Source organism: Camarhynchus parvulus, chromosome 9 (assembly GCF_901933205.1).
Source record: "Camarhynchus parvulus chromosome 9, STF_HiC, whole genome shotgun sequence".
NCBI classification, from domain to species: Eukaryota; Metazoa; Chordata; class Aves; order Passeriformes; family Thraupidae; genus Camarhynchus; species Camarhynchus parvulus.
Genome location: NC_044579.1, coordinates 18,177,035 through 18,194,246, shown reverse-complemented (window position 1 = coordinate 18,194,246; position 17,212 = coordinate 18,177,035). Strand labels below are relative to the sequence as shown.

At 43.7% G+C, this 17,212-nt stretch overlaps 1 protein-coding gene across 4 annotated transcripts in view; it reads left to right on the top strand.

Moving 5' to 3' along the window:
* PXYLP1 (2-phosphoxylose phosphatase 1) overlaps positions 1-11,322 on the top strand; it is a 48,314-nt gene extending 36,992 nt beyond the window's left edge. For all 4 annotated transcript variants that reach the window (XM_030954515.1, XM_030954517.1, XM_030954516.1 and 1 more), the window contains 2 exons: positions 7,542-7,681; positions 8,991-11,322. In XM_030954515.1, the coding sequence (XP_030810375.1) occupies positions 7,542-7,681; positions 8,991-9,922 (1,072 nt within the window). In that variant the 3' untranslated portion in view covers positions 9,923-11,322. The remainder of the gene's footprint in view (positions 1-7,541; positions 7,682-8,990) is intronic.
* Positions 11,323-17,212: the final 5,890 nt, after the last annotated feature.

Below are 17,212 nucleotides of genomic sequence, written 5' to 3'. Positions count from 1 at the left end.
TCTTCCCTTCACTCTTGCCTTCATCTGAATACAAAAAGCTCTTAGGCAGTTCAGCACTACCATAGGATATTTGTATTTATTTATCCATATTTATATTTATTTTTTCTTTTACTCTGCAGAAATATAGGTTATCAGAATTTTCCCTTAATGATTTGTGTCAAAATTCGGGAAAAAATGGGAGTTGTACATTTAACTATTAAAATACAAGTTAACAGAAAGTGCTACTGTTTGCTACATGACAACTCCCCCTTTCCTGTAGTTACCTCTCTCTGTTTAGATCTGTCACAAGTTAGTTATTTGTGTCTAACTGCCACTAAAACATCATTTTCCTTTCTGTTTCAGTATAGTGCTTTTGTCTAACATCATGTCTTTGTAGGTTGCTGAAAACTGTTTTCACACCTGAATCACTTTGAGCTGCAGATCTGATCTGAATTGCTCTTTGTGGGAGAACCTTCATTTTTTGTTTAGATTCTACTCACTGGTACAGGTGAATTATAGTGTACAGCATTAGAAAAGCCTGGTGATGATGTAATTTCCCAACCTTTGCCATGGCTTGTTTGATTACATGTAAGTACTTTTAAGTAGGATGATGACGGTGATTTTTCAGCAGAGGACTTACCAATGAACCTACTGAATACTTAAAATTAAAAGAAAATACCAAGATATTAGCAAAACCTCTGGGCAAATCTACCTCTTCATGCTGCTGTCCCCTCAGCAGTGTCAGGTGTGGAGATTTCAGTGGCTGAGGGCTGTGTGTTGTGTTCCTGCATCCATTACTCAGGAAAAGAGGCACAGTAGGTACACAAAGCAGAGTAGATGGACCATAAATACCTTTTTCCAGAATAGCATGGAATCTCCTCTGTCTTTAATTCCACACCAGAAAAGCAAGAACGTGATTTCTTGACTCACAAATGGCTTTACTCTGTTGTGCTGGAGGTGTTACTGCCACGCTGAAGGTACATTTCACCTTGGTGCCTGGGAGGATCATGGAGCAGATCTTCATGGAAGGAATTTTCAGGCAAGTGCAAGATAAAGAGATGATCCAGGACAGCCAGCACAGCTTTACTCAGGGCAAGTGTGCCTTACCAGTCTGGTGGCCTTCTGTGATGGGGTGACTGAGACAGGGGTCAAGGGAAGAGTGACCAGTGTTGTCTACCCGGAATTCTGCAAGGCTTTCAGGGTGGTCCCTCATGGCATCCTTAACTGCAGCTGGAGAGATGTGGATTGGAAGGGTGGACTGCTCAGTGGCTGAATGGATGCAGAGGTGATCAGTAGCTCTGTGTCCATGGAGGCCCTTGGTGAGTGGTGTCTCTCAGGGCTCTGGGACCAGTGCTCTTCAATCCCTTCATTCCCAACACGGGCAGTGGAATTGAGTGCATGCTCAGCAAGTTGGCAGTGACAAGAAATTTGTGTCCAGCTTGAGAAGCAGATCCATGAGAAACTCAAGAGGGTAAAGAAGTTCAAGAGGTTCACCTGGCTCAGGGCAATCCCAGACACTGGGAGGAGTCACTGAGAATTACCCTGCAGAGGAGCTGGGGGTAGATGAAAAACTGGGCACGAGCCAGCAGTGTGCACTGGCAGCCCAAGAGGGCAGACACTGGCTGCTGCTGTTCTGTGTTCACACTTCAGCTTCTACCAAAATGCCTGTTTTGTCAAGAGGTGTCATCCAGGGGTCTGGTCCAACATCCTTCAGGAGAAGCTGGATTTCCTTGAGAGGTCCCTAAGCCCAGAAGCCCTCTGTGCCCACTGCAAACTGAGTAGCTTCCTGAAATGAGATGTGCATTCCTGAGGCTGCAGAGAGGAGACCAAACTTCAGTTATCTCTGCCATAGAGTGGAGTGGGAGTTGCTTTAATAAAACATTAATTTTTCTAAAAGATGGAAAATGAATTGTTTGCTAATAGCTATGATAACATTTTTAATGACCTTTCTGTAAGGGGTGAGATTATTTTCAGCATGAATTACTAAGTAGAGAAATATGATCCAGACTTCTATTGGAGTTCTTAAAGGCTCTGATCTTCTGATCTTTCTTAATATCTGTCATGTTAGAATGTATGTGAGAAAGCTTTATTGAAAAGATGTTAACAGCAAGTGACAGTGTTAGATGAGTAGCTGTGTTTCTCAATATTAGTGTGCCACATGAGACCTCAGTTTTGTATTTGTCAGAAAAGCTTTTATAGCTGCTTCCAATTCAGTTTCAGGCAAGGAGTACAACATGAAGGCCCTGGAGTCAGAAAAACTATCCATAAAAGGCAAGGAAGCAGTGTGGCTTTGACACAGAATGACCAAGTGGAGCAGTTGAGAGGGCACAGCCAGGCTCTGGGGAGGCCAGAGGGGAACACCCGTGGCTCTCACTGATTTGTGAGCATTAGAGCATCACTGTGTCAATGACACATCCCTTACCACTCACAGCCACTGAAAGACCTTGTCTCCTCAAGAACAAAATTTATGTAAAAGAGCATCTCCTCTCCTAATTTAGGGCAGCAGAAAGATGAAAGGAGTTGGCTCTGCACCATTCTGTCCAGATGTGTTAAAGCTGACCTGACTGAATAAAGCTAGAATGAAGCCATTGTTTTGAGTGGAACATTCATTACTTCAGCATCAGGAAGTTATTTGCTGTGTTTGCCTGTCAGGCTTATATTCCTTTGTGATGTAAATTTGGAGCTTGATTGTAAATGTGTTTATATGGGGAGTGTGACAGGGTCTGTAATCACTGCCTTTGAACTGAGGCTTTCTTGCTGCTGTACAGTTGAGCTGAGATGTCTGATGGGAAGTCTGGCTTGTTTAAGCTTTCTGGACTTACAACATCAGATAAGCAAGCTGCTCATATGCAGGCTGCTCTTTATTTGACTTGGCATTCAGCTGATGGAATTCATTAATTAAGCAGATTATGCCACAGCCCCATGGACTTCTAATGGATATGCAAAATAGCCTTGAGGTCGTGCTTGGGTTTTGTGAATTATGGATTGTGACATATAAGTGTGGGATGAATATAAGCAAATGGATTAAATGCTTTGGAGATTTCTTCCATCTAAAACTTCAATTAATATTATTGTTATAATTTTTATTGTTCTGGATGCAAATTTCCAAAGGGAACCAAATAATGCTTTTTTTTCCTCAAGAAAACTACTTGAATGATGTTATGAAAATCTGTTCATTGTAGTATTTGCTTATGGGGGAAAGAAATTAATCCCACACATTTTTTTCCTTATGTAGCTCACATTTATAGTGTCAGAAGTAAAAAATATGCAGTGTTTCTTCACTGAGTTTGTATGTGGGAGAGCAGAAACGCTTTTTGGAAGATGCTAAAATGATTTCAGAAGACTGCTGTAATTTGATAGTAAGCTGGGTTAATTAGCATATACTTGAAGACATTTTGAGAAGTGTTGATGGTAATCATAAGAAGCTTAGTAACAAATAACGGAATTTTAGGTTCAATATGCACATGTTTTGAAACTGCCACAAAAACGAGCTGGGAGGTGGGAGATGAGACAAGTATCATACTGTGAGCTGAAGGGGGTGTGGATCTGACTTGGAGTGAGGTCAGAGTAGGATCCAGACCCGAGTCAGGTGAAGAAAGGTCTCCTGAGGCCTCTGCTGGCTTTAAAGAGTCAGGCAGCAGTGGAGGAGATAGAATTCCAGAGCCACAGAATGGTTTGGGCTGGAAGGGACCTCACAGATCCTCTCATTCCCCCTGCCAGGGGAGCACTGAGGAGTTTGTATAAAAGTGTACAAGCTGTGAGACCTTTATGAATAAATAATCCCCAACTGTACTACTGCTGCCTTAGGATCTCTTCTGTGGACTGCACTGATCTGTTGTTGGGTGTAGTGGCTTTTCCCATTCATTTGTTTTGTGAAAAGCACACACTGTAGTAGTCCTTTGTTCTCACCCTTTTTTTTGCCTACTTGAACTTCACAGAAAACACATGTTATTTTTGCTTGAAGTTCTAAAATGATTTTTTGCATTTTAAGTAAAGAGAAAGGGATTCACTCTTGGGATCGTTTGCAGGCAGAATCGTGTATTGTACGGTTACAGAAAAGTCATGTTTGTGTGTCTGAAGCCTGGTGGGGTCATGTTTACTCACTGAGGGATGCACTGAGGGCTCTGCAACTCCTTGTGAGAAGCCTGCTCCTCTCAGCTTTTGCCATGAATTTTTGTATTAACTCCTCAAGGAAATAGGAAATTTTATTGAAGGATGCCAGCTCTGTTCCTGGCAGAAATACATGTTATAGTTCAAATAGTTGTGCAATATTTCTTCCCTTTTACACTGGTTACAGTGTAGCAATAAAAGGTGATATTAAAGCATTTTAAGGCCTTTGCAAATATGATATTTAAGTGTTGATTGAGGATTTAAATGTTGGTCCATTTTAATGCTAGTGCATGAAAACCAGAGTATTCAATCTGGGATCTATTATCCCAGTACTTAGGTTGTAAATAACAAAAGGATCAACTGAATTAATTATTTGAGGGAAAAGAAGCATCCTCAGTTTTGTTACAGATAAAATTTATTCTATTGTACACAAATAAAATTATTAAAAGGCAAATTAACAGATTTTAAATAAGGGAACAAAATGCTAAAATTGGGAAATGTGGCTGTTGTTAGTGGGTTTATGAGAATGAAAATGAAAAGCTGTTCCATTTTCTGACAAAATTTGAAATATTTTTTATACTCCCACCTTTTGCAAATGTGGTAGCTTGCCATTGTAAGGCCAGGATATCTCTTTAGTTCATTTTTATTTTCTGATTACTCGTATGGAAATAAAATTTTGAGGATAATTCAGTCTTTTCAACTGAGCAATTTCCTTTGCTTCCTGCTCCAGCAGCCCCAGCAGCCTCAGCCGTGTTGCCTGGATACTCCATCTCCTGCAGCATCTGTAAATTGGCCAATTCAACAGGAGGATTCATATTCTAAATAAAAGCCAAGCCTTGGGGTGGGATGGGGAATGCTTTGTCAGCTGGGAGCCTGAGTACTGCTGCAAGTCTTGCTGCTGAGAAAAATAGATGTTTGTTTGCCCAGTTGTACAGGGATATCTGTTTAACAAGGAGTAAGCTTTGAATTTCTATTCAGAAAGATGTCCAAAAGTCATATTTCATATATTTCATAATGCAGTTCTGCAGACTTGGGCTTATCTTGTGCTCACTTTAAATCCAATGTAATCCAAAGTTAAGTAACTTGCATCTCCATGTCTAATATTATTAATACACTGTATTAATGCACTGTAATATAAAATCATCAATTATCATCCCTTTTGTAATTTTATCTTAAAAGTTAATTTATTTTGCTTGCCATTTTTTCAGAAAAATCCTTTTGCAAAGTACAGATAAATACTTTTCTTTCTTCTTCCCTTTCTTTCATCCCACAAGTGATTGCTGGCAGTTTTATCAGCACAGATTTGATTCCATTAGAATTCTTTCAGGCTTTTGTAAGCAAAGCAGCAAAAGAAGCAGAATGGATAAAGCAGTTCTGTATTTGCAGAACTTATTAATTAAATAAACAGAGTTTAAGGAAAATTTTGATTCTCAATTTATTCATGTGTAGAGTTTTACAAAGTTGAAAATTTAGAAAATTGGTGGTTCAGCCTGCTACCTCTGTAATAAGCTTAAAAAGCCATTTGCTAATGGGTGTAATTTAATTTTCTCAATTTAATTCTTCCATTTTTAGATTTCACTGCTGGGCTGTGAAAATAGTGCAATGTACAAAATGTTCTGTTGGAAATGTTCATCTGGAGCTGGAGTAAGCTTCTAATGTATGATTGTACCACAGGAAGCCTCTACTGCTTGAGAAATAAAAACTGGGCTTTGTTCTTTCTCTGCTTTGCAAATACTGATCTTCACTTGCCCAGTTAAAATTACAATATACACAAGAATCTATGGATTTAAAATATCATTAATTGGCTGGTTTTCCTTTAATTTGAAGTAAAATGAAAAGAATCAGTTTGATTTTTAATCTCAATATGCTTTTTGTCTCATTTTGCATTTTTTTCTTACTGGCGGTTGTGACATAATAGTAACATTTTCCTGCCAGGATTTTTTTTTCCTGAAAAGAAATTAAATACTGGAAAATTCAAGTTTTATAAAATGCTATGAGCTGCCTTTCTGTTGACAGACACTGATTCTTACGAGCTGTCCTGTATGTGCAGGCTGTGAGCAGAGCTGTGCAAGAGGTCCTCTCATGTGTGAGAGTTTCTCAGTTGGCTCTTCTAAATGAGCGTGGATGTCTTTGTCCCAGTTAACTTCTATTCCAGACTCTCACTCCTGCTTTAGTGGTGTTACTGCTCCCTCTGGTGTGTCATGCAAGAAAGATTTCTTTTTGAGACCTGAGATTTTTATATCCAAAATAGTTTATCCTTCTAACAAAGGTAAATATGAGCAGTAAACGCAAATCCCAGAGCTAAGAGATCCCTGACAAAATTTATTTTATATCTATTTTTTTAAGCAACATGAAGATAACTGTGTTCAAACTGAACATCCTATTTAGACAAGAACCATCTGGAGCAGAGTTGGGTTGCCAAGAAGTTTCTGATGTAGTTCTGCACAAAATTAGAGAGGTGACTGTAACCTTTGGTAACTGCTGACATTTAACAAGGAAGTCCCCACTTGTGTAATGCATTTCTGCTGTAGGAACCTGATCACCGATTCATTTTTTAAAGGTTCATGTTACCTTTGGGTTACATTGTGGGATTTTTTGTACCTGTAGCTTTCTTTGCAGCAGTACTGCAGTGAGCTGAATCTATGGTGTATTTGAAATTTCCAGTACAGTGTGGGAGATTTAAGCATTCTTTCACTGACTTGAACTCTGTTTCAGTGAGTTAACTTGGATATTTTAGTGAATATCTCTTCCACCTGCATTCATTACTTCTATGGCAGAGTATTTTACTTGTGTATGTGTCCAGGAGTGTTGGCCTCTTCCTTCCTGGATAAAAGTGCAATACCCTAAACAATGATTCCAGTTTTAATGGGGACACTGGGTACTGCTTTCCAGTCCCACATAACAGACTACACTTGCTATTTGATTTGAAGCTGAAGGAAGTAGAAATAAAAACTGAGATTGTGGTCAGCATTGCACATTACAATATCTGAGAATTCCTTCAAGATGACCTACTTAAAGTGCTGTATTGAACCCCTTTACATTGTAACTGGCTTTGGCTGTGCTGTTAAAGAGTGTTGGTACTTCAGAAACGAGAGAGGTTTGGAGGGTTTTTTAAGGATTTTTAAATATATTTTCTTTTTCATTTTAATTCATAACAGTATTAGTGACTGAATTCAAAGCAACCTCCAGAAATTGCTCTAAAAGACTTTGTGAAAGGTATCATAATTTTAATGTGACAAGACATAGTTCTTTATAGTTCTTTGGTAGATAGTAAGTAGTTAGGTTTCTTTTCCATACTTGCAGAAGTCCTGAGTAAGAGCAGATGTTGTCCCAGTGGGAAATAACTTCACATAATGAAATTTCTGAGCTGACATACTTGGAATTCTTGACTCCTCGAGCTGCTTTCCCATATGCTTTTGGAAGTTTCACATTTTGGTTTTTTATCTCTCTAGGAAACCTTCTCATCCTCAGCTTGAAGCCTTCATTAAGCATATGTCCAAAGGGTCTGCAGCCCAAATGGATGGTTCTCTGAGCAGCCTGCCTCACTTCCCCAGTCATTCCCTGTGTGAAATGGGAGAGCTTACACAGACAGGTGAGTTCCCCTAGCAGCTCTGTCTCATCCTCTGCTCTGTTAAACAGAGAAGGTCTGCTTGAGAAGGGACTTTCTGATTCTCTTTATATTGACATAAATGCTTTTTTATGGAAGCTTGTCATGTTGGTCATATCCTCAGCTATGTTGGGATATGTAACTCAACTGTACAAGTGGTAACAGTTGGTAGAAGCCATGCTTTGTCCTATAGCTTGACAATCCTGTTACATACTGGTCAATCTTGGCATCCCTTTTAAATTCCTTTGTAGCAAGTCAGAGCACCTTTCTTTCATGTTGCTTCACACCTCAAAGCTCCTCTGTTAGCCTTGTGACAAACAGCACTGCTCAGTCCCTCCTGAGGGAGATCTGGTGCTCTGTTACTGACGGGGCTGGGATTCAAAGGGACCCTGTGTCCCCTACAAGAGATGCTGATGTAGCAGACAAACCTGGTGTTATGGATATGCTTTACACATCTGGTCCCTGTCAAATTCTTGTGTGTTCTGGGATCTCTTTGGAAGGAATCCTTGGCCACTGTCAAGTCTTGCAAAGTGATACCAGGAGAAAGCAAGGCAGGATACCGCTGAAATTGCACAAACACTTGGATTGTGTCACTGAGCTGGCATCTGGGGACTCCTGTGGCTTGCAGCAAGGTATACAGAGGTGTTCTAGTGCATAAAGGCTTCAGGCCTATTGCTTTGCTGCTATGCAAGAAATGTGAATTATGGGATAGAGGTTTTGGCACTTGAGAAGGATACACTCTCCAGCTGGATAAAGGCAGAGCTTTAGCATAAATTATCAAGCAATTTAAATACTCCCTGAAGGAAGATGGAGAAGGAAGCTGGATGCAATTGCTACACCTCATGATTGTTTTGTGAGTTTACACACTAACTTACATTTTATGTATTTGTATCCTGACTGCTGGTGGTTTTATTGGCTGCCATAAATTTTCAGGGGTGCAGCATTCTCTGCAGGTACCCTGAAAACCTGACTGAGGTGCAGTCTTCAAAAACACCTAACTTTTATGGTCATGTTAGACCCATTCAGTCTGTGTCTTAGTCCGAAGAATTAATATTAAACCACTGAGGTTATAAACAAACTTTATGGAACCAACTTCTTTTCTGTGTATCAGGCTAGTTCCTAGAATATGAGAAATACTGAAGAATAGCAAGTTTCTCCTGTTTCAGTTTTCTTAACAGTCATCATAAGTGCAGTTCAGTTTTGTAAGTTTATCAGTAAGGCTACTAGCTGTAATTTTTTTTTTGCGTAACTGCAAAGATTCTAATCACGTGTTGTAATTTCTGTCAAAATGCAGGGGTTGTACAGCACTTGCGAAATGGACAGCTGCTCAGAGAAATTTACATCAACAAACACAAGCTGCTGCCCAGTGACTGGACAGCCAAGCAGCTCTACCTGGAGACCACGGGGAAGAGCCGAACCCTGCAGAGCGCACTGGCCCTGCTCTACACCTTCCTGCCAGATTTTGACTGGAAGAAAATTAACATGAGGCACCAGTGGAGCACCATTTTCTGCTCAGGAAGCTGCGACTGTCCCATGAGAAACCACTACCTAGAGGAGGAGCAGCGCAGGCAGTACAGCTTACGGGTGAAAAACAGCAATTTGGAGAAGGTCTACGTGGATATGGCAAAGATTGTGGGCATTCCCACCAGGCAGCTGAGAGCTTCTAACCCTATAGATTCTCTCTTGTGCTATTTCTGTCATAATGTCTCATTTCCATGTACCAAAGCTGGCTGCATTGGTATGGAACACTTCAAAGTAATCAAGAGACACCAGTTGGAGGATGAGAGGGAAAGACAGGAAAAGAAACTTTACTTCTTGTATGCACTGTTGGCTACTCATCCTCTCCTCAACCAGACTGTCAATAGGCTGCAGCGTATTGCAGAAGGCAAGAAGGAGGAAATGTTTGTCCTCTACTCTGCACATGATGTCACCTTGTCACCTGTTCTTAGTGCCTTGGGCATTACAGAGGCCAGATTTCCCAGATTTGCTGCCAGATTAGTTTTTGAGCTGTGGCAGGATGGGAAGAGGCCCAAAGAACACTTTATCCGCATCCTGTACAACGGTGCTGATGTCACATTCCAGACCTCCTTTTGCAAGGATCATTATAAACGTTCCAGCAAGCCAATGTGCCCACTAGAAAAACTTGTCAACTTTGTCAAGAGGGATATGTTCTTAATTTTTAACAGTACAAGCTACTATGATGCATGTCATAGGAGAGCACTGTAGAGAAGGGAGGAGGAAAGGAGGCAGTGTTAACTTATGTCAGTGATTTGTTTTCTGGCAGAGGCACAGTTCAGTTTTCTTACTTCTTGTATTTTCATGTGTAAGTACAGCAGGGTAATGCTTGAAACATTTTTCAAATAGTTTTATTTTCATTCAGGCTGCAGATGGCCTTTAGTAGAAGAACAAATGCCAAGGGTTATGTGTGTGTGTACACTCACAAATGCTGTTAACTGTTGTGATAAACCATGTGGTGAATGTGACCTGGCTCTTGCTTGATGGAGTGAGAGAGCATAGATTTTGTGTTTCTCTGTTCCAGAGCAATACTTGGATAGCCTAAGTTTAAAGCCAAAACTCCATTTTTTTCTAACACCATCTCACAGTAATTTTAAGCACTTCATATCAGGGTCATTATGAATTCCAGGTGTCTGCATTAAGGCATTTTAAAGGAATTTTTGAATTTCTTTACTCAGAGGAAGCCATAATATTAGAATATTATGGTCCTTAAAGCAAAGTGCATGTGTGTGTGTGTGAATACTTCTGAGCATGTACAAATGAGCGTGTGCCTTCTGCACCTCACAGACCTAGAACCCTTGGCTGTTGTTGCCAGTGCCAGAGAAGGGTGTACTGGAGAAGGGATACAAAACTCTACTCTCTGATTGCACTTTCAGCACTTTGAATTGTTCAAACACAGTCTAGAAACATGTGAAGGCCTTGTGACATTAAAATAAGTAGCAAACACTAACAGTACCACTAAACCTGAGTGGGAAATTTAGGCTTAGAAATCAGTTTTATGGTGAAGTGTTGGGTTCTTTCCCATTGTGAACACGTTCAAGCTGTTGTGCTATGGTACAAATCAGTATTTTAGGAATTTGCTATGGTGACTGCTTGAGACAGCTTGACTAAATACTGAGAAAACTTTGTAGTTGAGTTAGTATTTTTATGGACTAGGAAGCTCTTATTTTGTAAGACCAGACTTGTACATATTGTACTGTGTATATTTATAACACAGTAGATCTTTCTTACTTGTTTAGTTTGTAAAGACTTGTGGAGGTCACTTTTTAGATATTTTTTCCCATGATCAGGATGTTTAGACTTAAGAGTAAACTGTCTCTTATGGGTAATTTGAACAATGAGTAGATATGAAAACTTCAGACTGCTTTCATCTCTGTAGGAGGAGTAAATTGAGAACCAATTTTTAATAGAATTCCTAGAAATTTTATAATGATGGAGGTTTTGTAACCTCTAGAAATAAATTAGTCTGTGAGTTGTGATTCAATGGTGCTAGTTTGTCAAAGAAAACATAACTCTGCATAAGTTCTCTGACTCTTGGCATTCTACTCTCTGTTTTCAATGCTGCATTTGAACATGTTTCTTTAAATAAAATTCTGGGGTCTCTTTGTGTTTTTGTGTTATGTTCGTTGTGACTTCCTTAGCTGTTTGCAGGAACAAGGTGGATATTGTTAAGCTGCTTGTTGCATTTCTGATTTCTGCACTTAATCTGTCCTGGGCCCCAGTCTGGGCAGGAGCAAGTAAACATTTCATGAACACTGAACTAGAAATCCTGATAGAATATTTGGGGCTTTTGTACCACACTGGAGTGATAACCTTTCTGTCTAAGAGATCTAAGATCTGCTTGTGTGCTGGAGAGCAAACGGGAAGAGAGAATCTGAAAATGGAGCTGACTGTAGAAATTCTGTGAAGGGGACCTTTTGCCCAATATAAGTAGCAAAGGCAGAGACCCCATAACTTTGCCTTTATGTTGAGGTGGAACCTCCTGTGATTGTGCCCTCACTGCCTCTTCTCCTGTCACTGGGTAACACTGTGAAGATGTCTCTTATAGTTCCCTTCAGGTATTGATGAGATTTCCTTGAGCATTCTCTTCTGTGGGCTAAGCAGACCCAGCTCTACCCTCATGTCCGGTGCTTCAAATCACCTTGGCTGTCAGTGGGGACTCTCCAACAGCTCCATCTCTCTTGTCCTGCTGTGAAAAAGAGCACTGATAGCTGTTTCAGCCAAAACGGCCTCCCCTGTGGTCAGGGCAGTGGCAAGAAACCTGGATTTAAGGAAATTAAAGGGAATTTAAGGAAATCTGGAACCGAATTCAGTGACAACTTTAGGTTGTCAGTATCTGCTCACCTGTATGTTTGAGGGTCACTGGGTGGACAGAACCAAATCTTTAATGTAAAAATATTGTTTTAAGAAGGGCAAAGCCAATTAGTCTTTTGTGTGTGCATAGCTCATTAACATCTCCTGTTAGCCATACACACAGAGGATCTGCAGCAATGACAGACTTGATCCATTTCCAGTGCCACCAGAAGAGCTAAAGGAAAGAGCTGCAGGGCTGAGATCACTCTCACAAACCTTGGACCTGACTGTGGACGTAAAGTGATAAGCAAACTGCATTACTGAAGTTGATTAATCGTGACATTTTGAAGTTTGACCTAATTTATGATTCAATTTGTAATTTCAAGTGGATTTCTATTTGGATTAGGGTAACAAATGTAACTACCTGAACAATGAAAAGAGGAATTGGTGGGAGTTATTTATCCTGGAATTGATAAATAGCCTTTCTGTAGGGGTACACTGATGAATTAGGTGTACTAACCGAGAAACAGTGGCTTGAGCAGTTGCACAATTTAATCAAGTGCTGCTGCTTTAAGGAATGCTGCTTGAGATCTTGCTCTTGGCTTGAAACCGACCTAGGAGTGGGCTGTTTTGTTGTGTGCTAAACACGGTATTCAGAAACTGATGTTTAAACATGTTGAGTACTTGTACTGTGAATGAAATCCGTGCAGTGCTTCCTCACCCGATCCAGCTCAGTTTCCAGTGCCGTGCTATGTCCCGTCTCTCCCTGCCCGCTTCTCCCCTCCGTTTGTTCCATTTCTAGGAAGCCGTAACAGCTTTAGCTCCAAACGCTCCTTGCACGCTGTGAGTGCCAAATGGCTCGGCCTGAGCTGCCGTGTATTGTTAGTGCATGGAAAAGGGAGGGAAGGGCTCCAAAGGCGAATTCCCGGAGCCGCCGGGATGCGGGATCCCGGGAGATGGGAGCGGGAGCGCGGCGGGGCTGCGGCGCCCTCGCGTGGCGGCTCCCCGCGCTGCAGCTCGGGCTGCGGGAATTGCGCCGGGAAAGGCTCTGGAAAAGGAAGAGTTAAAACCAGGTGACCTGTAGATGGATTTCATCCTGCAGTCTGAGAAAGAGGCCTTCATCCCCGTGGTTTAAGTGAATAGGTGTCTATGTGAGAGGCTCAAACCCTTGTGGGATGAAGAAGGGGTAACGACAGCTGCGGTGGTAATTTTGAAGTGAGTCATTCCTGTTGTTGAGCACAGGTGTATTCTGCAGGTATTCTGCAGCTTTGCTAGCCTGTGTACTAAAATCAGCCCTATACTTTTCAGCAGAGTTATTTTTGAAGTTAGTAAAGCCTATTCTATATGGAAATATAAGACAGAGTATTATTTTTTCCTGTCACTTTTCTAGTTTGGTCTCAGTTTGCTTGCCTTGCAGTTTTGTACCTTCCCCCTTTTTCACATGAAAGTAGCTATGCTGCATGTGAATACTATGACTTTATTCAAGCAGTTGAGATGTGACAGAGTGTGAACTTCGTAAATTTCCTTCAAACTGAAATCAAACAGCATTAAGCTTGTTATTTCCAAATGTCCTGGACAGCCATTTTCAAAAGTGATTTAGAATTACACTTAAGCTATTCCTTTAGGATCCCCTAGCCAAAATACTAATTATTTTTTTCTTCTGTTTAAAGGAAAGTGATGGCATTTGAAATGTAAAGCAGTCCAGTTTGCATTCTAAAGTCTTTTTGGCAGGGTAAAAAAAGTCATCTGTTTGGCAGTCTGTCTCAGTTTGAGAAAAATTAGGAGGAAACATCCTAAAATGAACGTGTCCTCTAAAGAAAGGTAGGTTTGGACAGCCCCTCCCCACAGGTTTGAAAGGAATTTCTTGGAGGAAAGTGAAAAAAAACCCCAAACCTGTTATTTAACAAGCAGAGTGCACGCAGGCACAGAGAAAAAAGAATTAGTAATGTTAGGTGATAAACTTTCTCATTGTGCAGAAAGCTGGTATCTTAGAGTCCTGCTCAGCTTCTCCCGGGGTCCGGAGCCGGGATGTCCCTGCAGCCTCCCCCGCCGGGCCGCGGCTCCCGGGCTGGCCTGCATTTTGGACCGGAGCAGGGCTGAGCAGTTCCCCAAGAAGCAGCCACAGCCCCAGGAAAACTCCGTGCCTCAGCTAACAAACGAGCTAGCTAAAAGCAGAGACACAACTCCACCGGCTGCACAGCAGAGAGAGCTGGGGATCTGGGAGCTGACCACAAACTGCATGCTGAGGAATTTTCCTGGCTTCCCCCTCTGAGCCTTAAGTTACAGGACCCATGTGTGGGGATAAAGGCCACGGTAGGGGTTACAGTGTCATAACATCACCCCCGGACACAGCCTCATAATGCCATCCTAGAATGGTCATGGGAAGATGTGGGAGGGGAAAGTTTGAGCAGAAGTTGTTGCTGTAGGTCTTTGCAGAACAGGATATGTAGGATAAAAGATGAAAAGTAGAAAATAGCAAATAGAGAATGTGGCTTCTTGCATCCACCTTTCCCAGAGCAGGTACAGAGGCAGTGGTTTGAAGCTGTTACTAACTAGGAGACTGAGGACCAATGACCAGTTACAGGACAGAAGGAAAGTCTAGGGGCAGCTGCAGGGTGTGTGTGTGACTGCTGGGCTGTAGGCAGCAGTGGCTGAAGTAACTGGAAGGTTAAAGGGTCCAGGGCCAGCTCCTGGACACACTGAGTGCTGTCCTACTGCTGCTTGGACCTGTGTAGGCACAGCTGCAGCTACTGGATAGGCCCAAACAGTTTTGTCATCAGAAGAGTGACCTAAGAAGGGATTCTGCAGATTTAGATGATGAGAGGGATGATTGTAATACTGTTTCATCTTTTTAAAAGTCAGTCTGCCCCCAAAAGTGGTGAGTAACAGAGATGGAATCAAGTCTGGTTCCTGATGAATCAGTATTGATCCACTGGTTGATAATTTCATTTTCCTTTTTGGACTGATTGCATACTGAATGTTCTTCTTTAGCAATGCCAGTTATAACAGCCTTTTGACCAATTCAGTGCCTTAAAAAAACCCCAAACTTCAGCAACCAAACCTTTATAAGTAACAGGCTGCAGTGCTTTTCTGCTTTGCTCATACATGCATAAGCATATCTTGAAGGATGATTAATAGCTACTGTCATTTTTAGCTGTCAAATGGACAACAATAATGGCTTGAGTCCTATCTCAAGCACTAGAGAGGTGTCTTTTTGCTTAAACTTCTTCCAAGGGGGATTAAATGATGTCCATGACGATGTAATAGGACTGGAGTAAGATGACATTTGTCAGCAATTAGTGTGCTCTCAGCTGTGTTCCTATCTCTTTAGCTGTGAACCCAGAGGTAAGTAGGTTTAGGGAGAGTTTTACCTGTTAATATTTAACTTGAGTCTGCTGTCTGGTGATTGGGGTTTTGGTAAGAAAGAGCACTGCATCTTGTTGAAGAGTGATAAAAATACTTTTGCTTTTCAGAGGGCACTGGAAGCAGGCCGTGCTGCTCTGAAGTGGTGTTTATAAGGAGGAGGCAGACAGCTTAAACACCACCAGACAGGAGCTCATTAGCTGTGAGGGCTTGTTGTGAATCTGGGCTGCTTCTGGCAGTGCTTGTTCTGACTGGCAGAGAATGGAAGGTAATTGTCACAGCAGGACCCATGTGTCCCAGTGAAACCACTGGATTTGACTGAATCTCCCCTTTTCACAAAGGACTGACTGCTTGCCATCCGTAATTTTCGTAAAGCACTTTGCTGGGGCGCAGACCTTCACTTTGCCTGCTTTGCCAGGAGGAACGCTGGAAGCCAGTGGCAGGAGGGGAAGCAGCCTTTCTGTGTCCTCGATAGCTCCTGGGGAGCTCCTTGGGCCCTTGGCTGGAGCTGCTGGAGCCGTGGGGTCCACAGCGGCTCTGGCCCTGCGCCTTCCCCGCTGCTCCATCACTTCCCTGCTGCAGGTTAGATCCTGCAGGTTTGCTCCTGCTCTGGAGCTGGTGCCCTATTCACTGCTGCCATCCTCTGATGTTTGTGGAGCAACTCTGAAAAACGCTGCCTGGGGCCTCGCTAGTAACTCGGTGCTCACACAGTTTTAATAGCGGTTTGCTGACCTTGGCTGTCATCAATGGTTTCAATTTTAATTAGGGGTCGCAGTGTTACTTCCACAACATCAGATGACAACGCAAATGGTACACCTGGTTTTTTGTCAGGGAAATAGACCCCTTTACTGTCTTCCAACTCCTTCATCGGATGCAAAAGGTCAAATTTTCTAAGAGTGGTTCCGATTTTCAATCCTTCAATTCCACCTGCAAGGTTCTCCCATACCCGGGGCTCTGAGGGCACTCTGGGGGGCACACGGGGCTGTGGGGGGGCACATGGGGCTGTGGGGGAACTGTTAGGGGGCTGTGGGGGCACACGGGGTGGGGGGGGGGGGGGGGGGGGAAGGGGCTGTGAGGGGCTGGGGGGGGCTGTGGGGGACGGGGCTGTGGGGGCACACGGGGCTGTGGGGGGCACATAGGGGCTGTGGGGGAGGGGCTGTGGGGGGGGGGGGCACACGGGGCTGTGGGGGGCTGTGGGGGCTGTGGGGGCTGTGAGGGGCACACGGGGCTGTGGGGGCTGTGGGGGCACACGGGGCTGTGGGGGGCTGTGGGGGGCACACGGGGCTGTGAGGGGCTGTGGGGGGCACACGGGGCTGTGGGGGCTGGGGCACACGGGGCTGTGGGGGCTGTGGGGGCACACGGGGCTGGGAGGGGCTGAGGTGGGGGACACACACGGGGCTGTGGGGGGCACACGGGGCTGTGGGGGGCTGTGGGGGCACACGGGGCTGTGGGGGCACCGGGGCGTGGGGGCACACTTGGGTTGGGGTGTGGGGGGGGCTGTGAGGGGCACACGGGGCTGTGGGGGGCTGTGGGGGGCACACGGGGCTGTGGGGGCACACGGGGCTGTGGGGGGTGTGGGGACACTGGGGGGCTGTGGGGGGCACACGGGGCTGTGAGGGGCTGTGGGGGGCACACGGGGCTGTGGGGGGCACGTGCGGCTGTGAGGGGCACACGGGGCTGTGGGGGGCACACGGGGTTGCAGGCGCCGGCCGGGCCGCACGGAGCTGAGACGGAGGAGGATGCTGAGAACGCTCCGGTGAGCCGGAGCAGCCCCGGGATGCCGGAGGAGGGCACCGGGACCGTGTCCTGCCCTCTCTTGCGGCTCGGTTCGGGTACGGGCGGCCG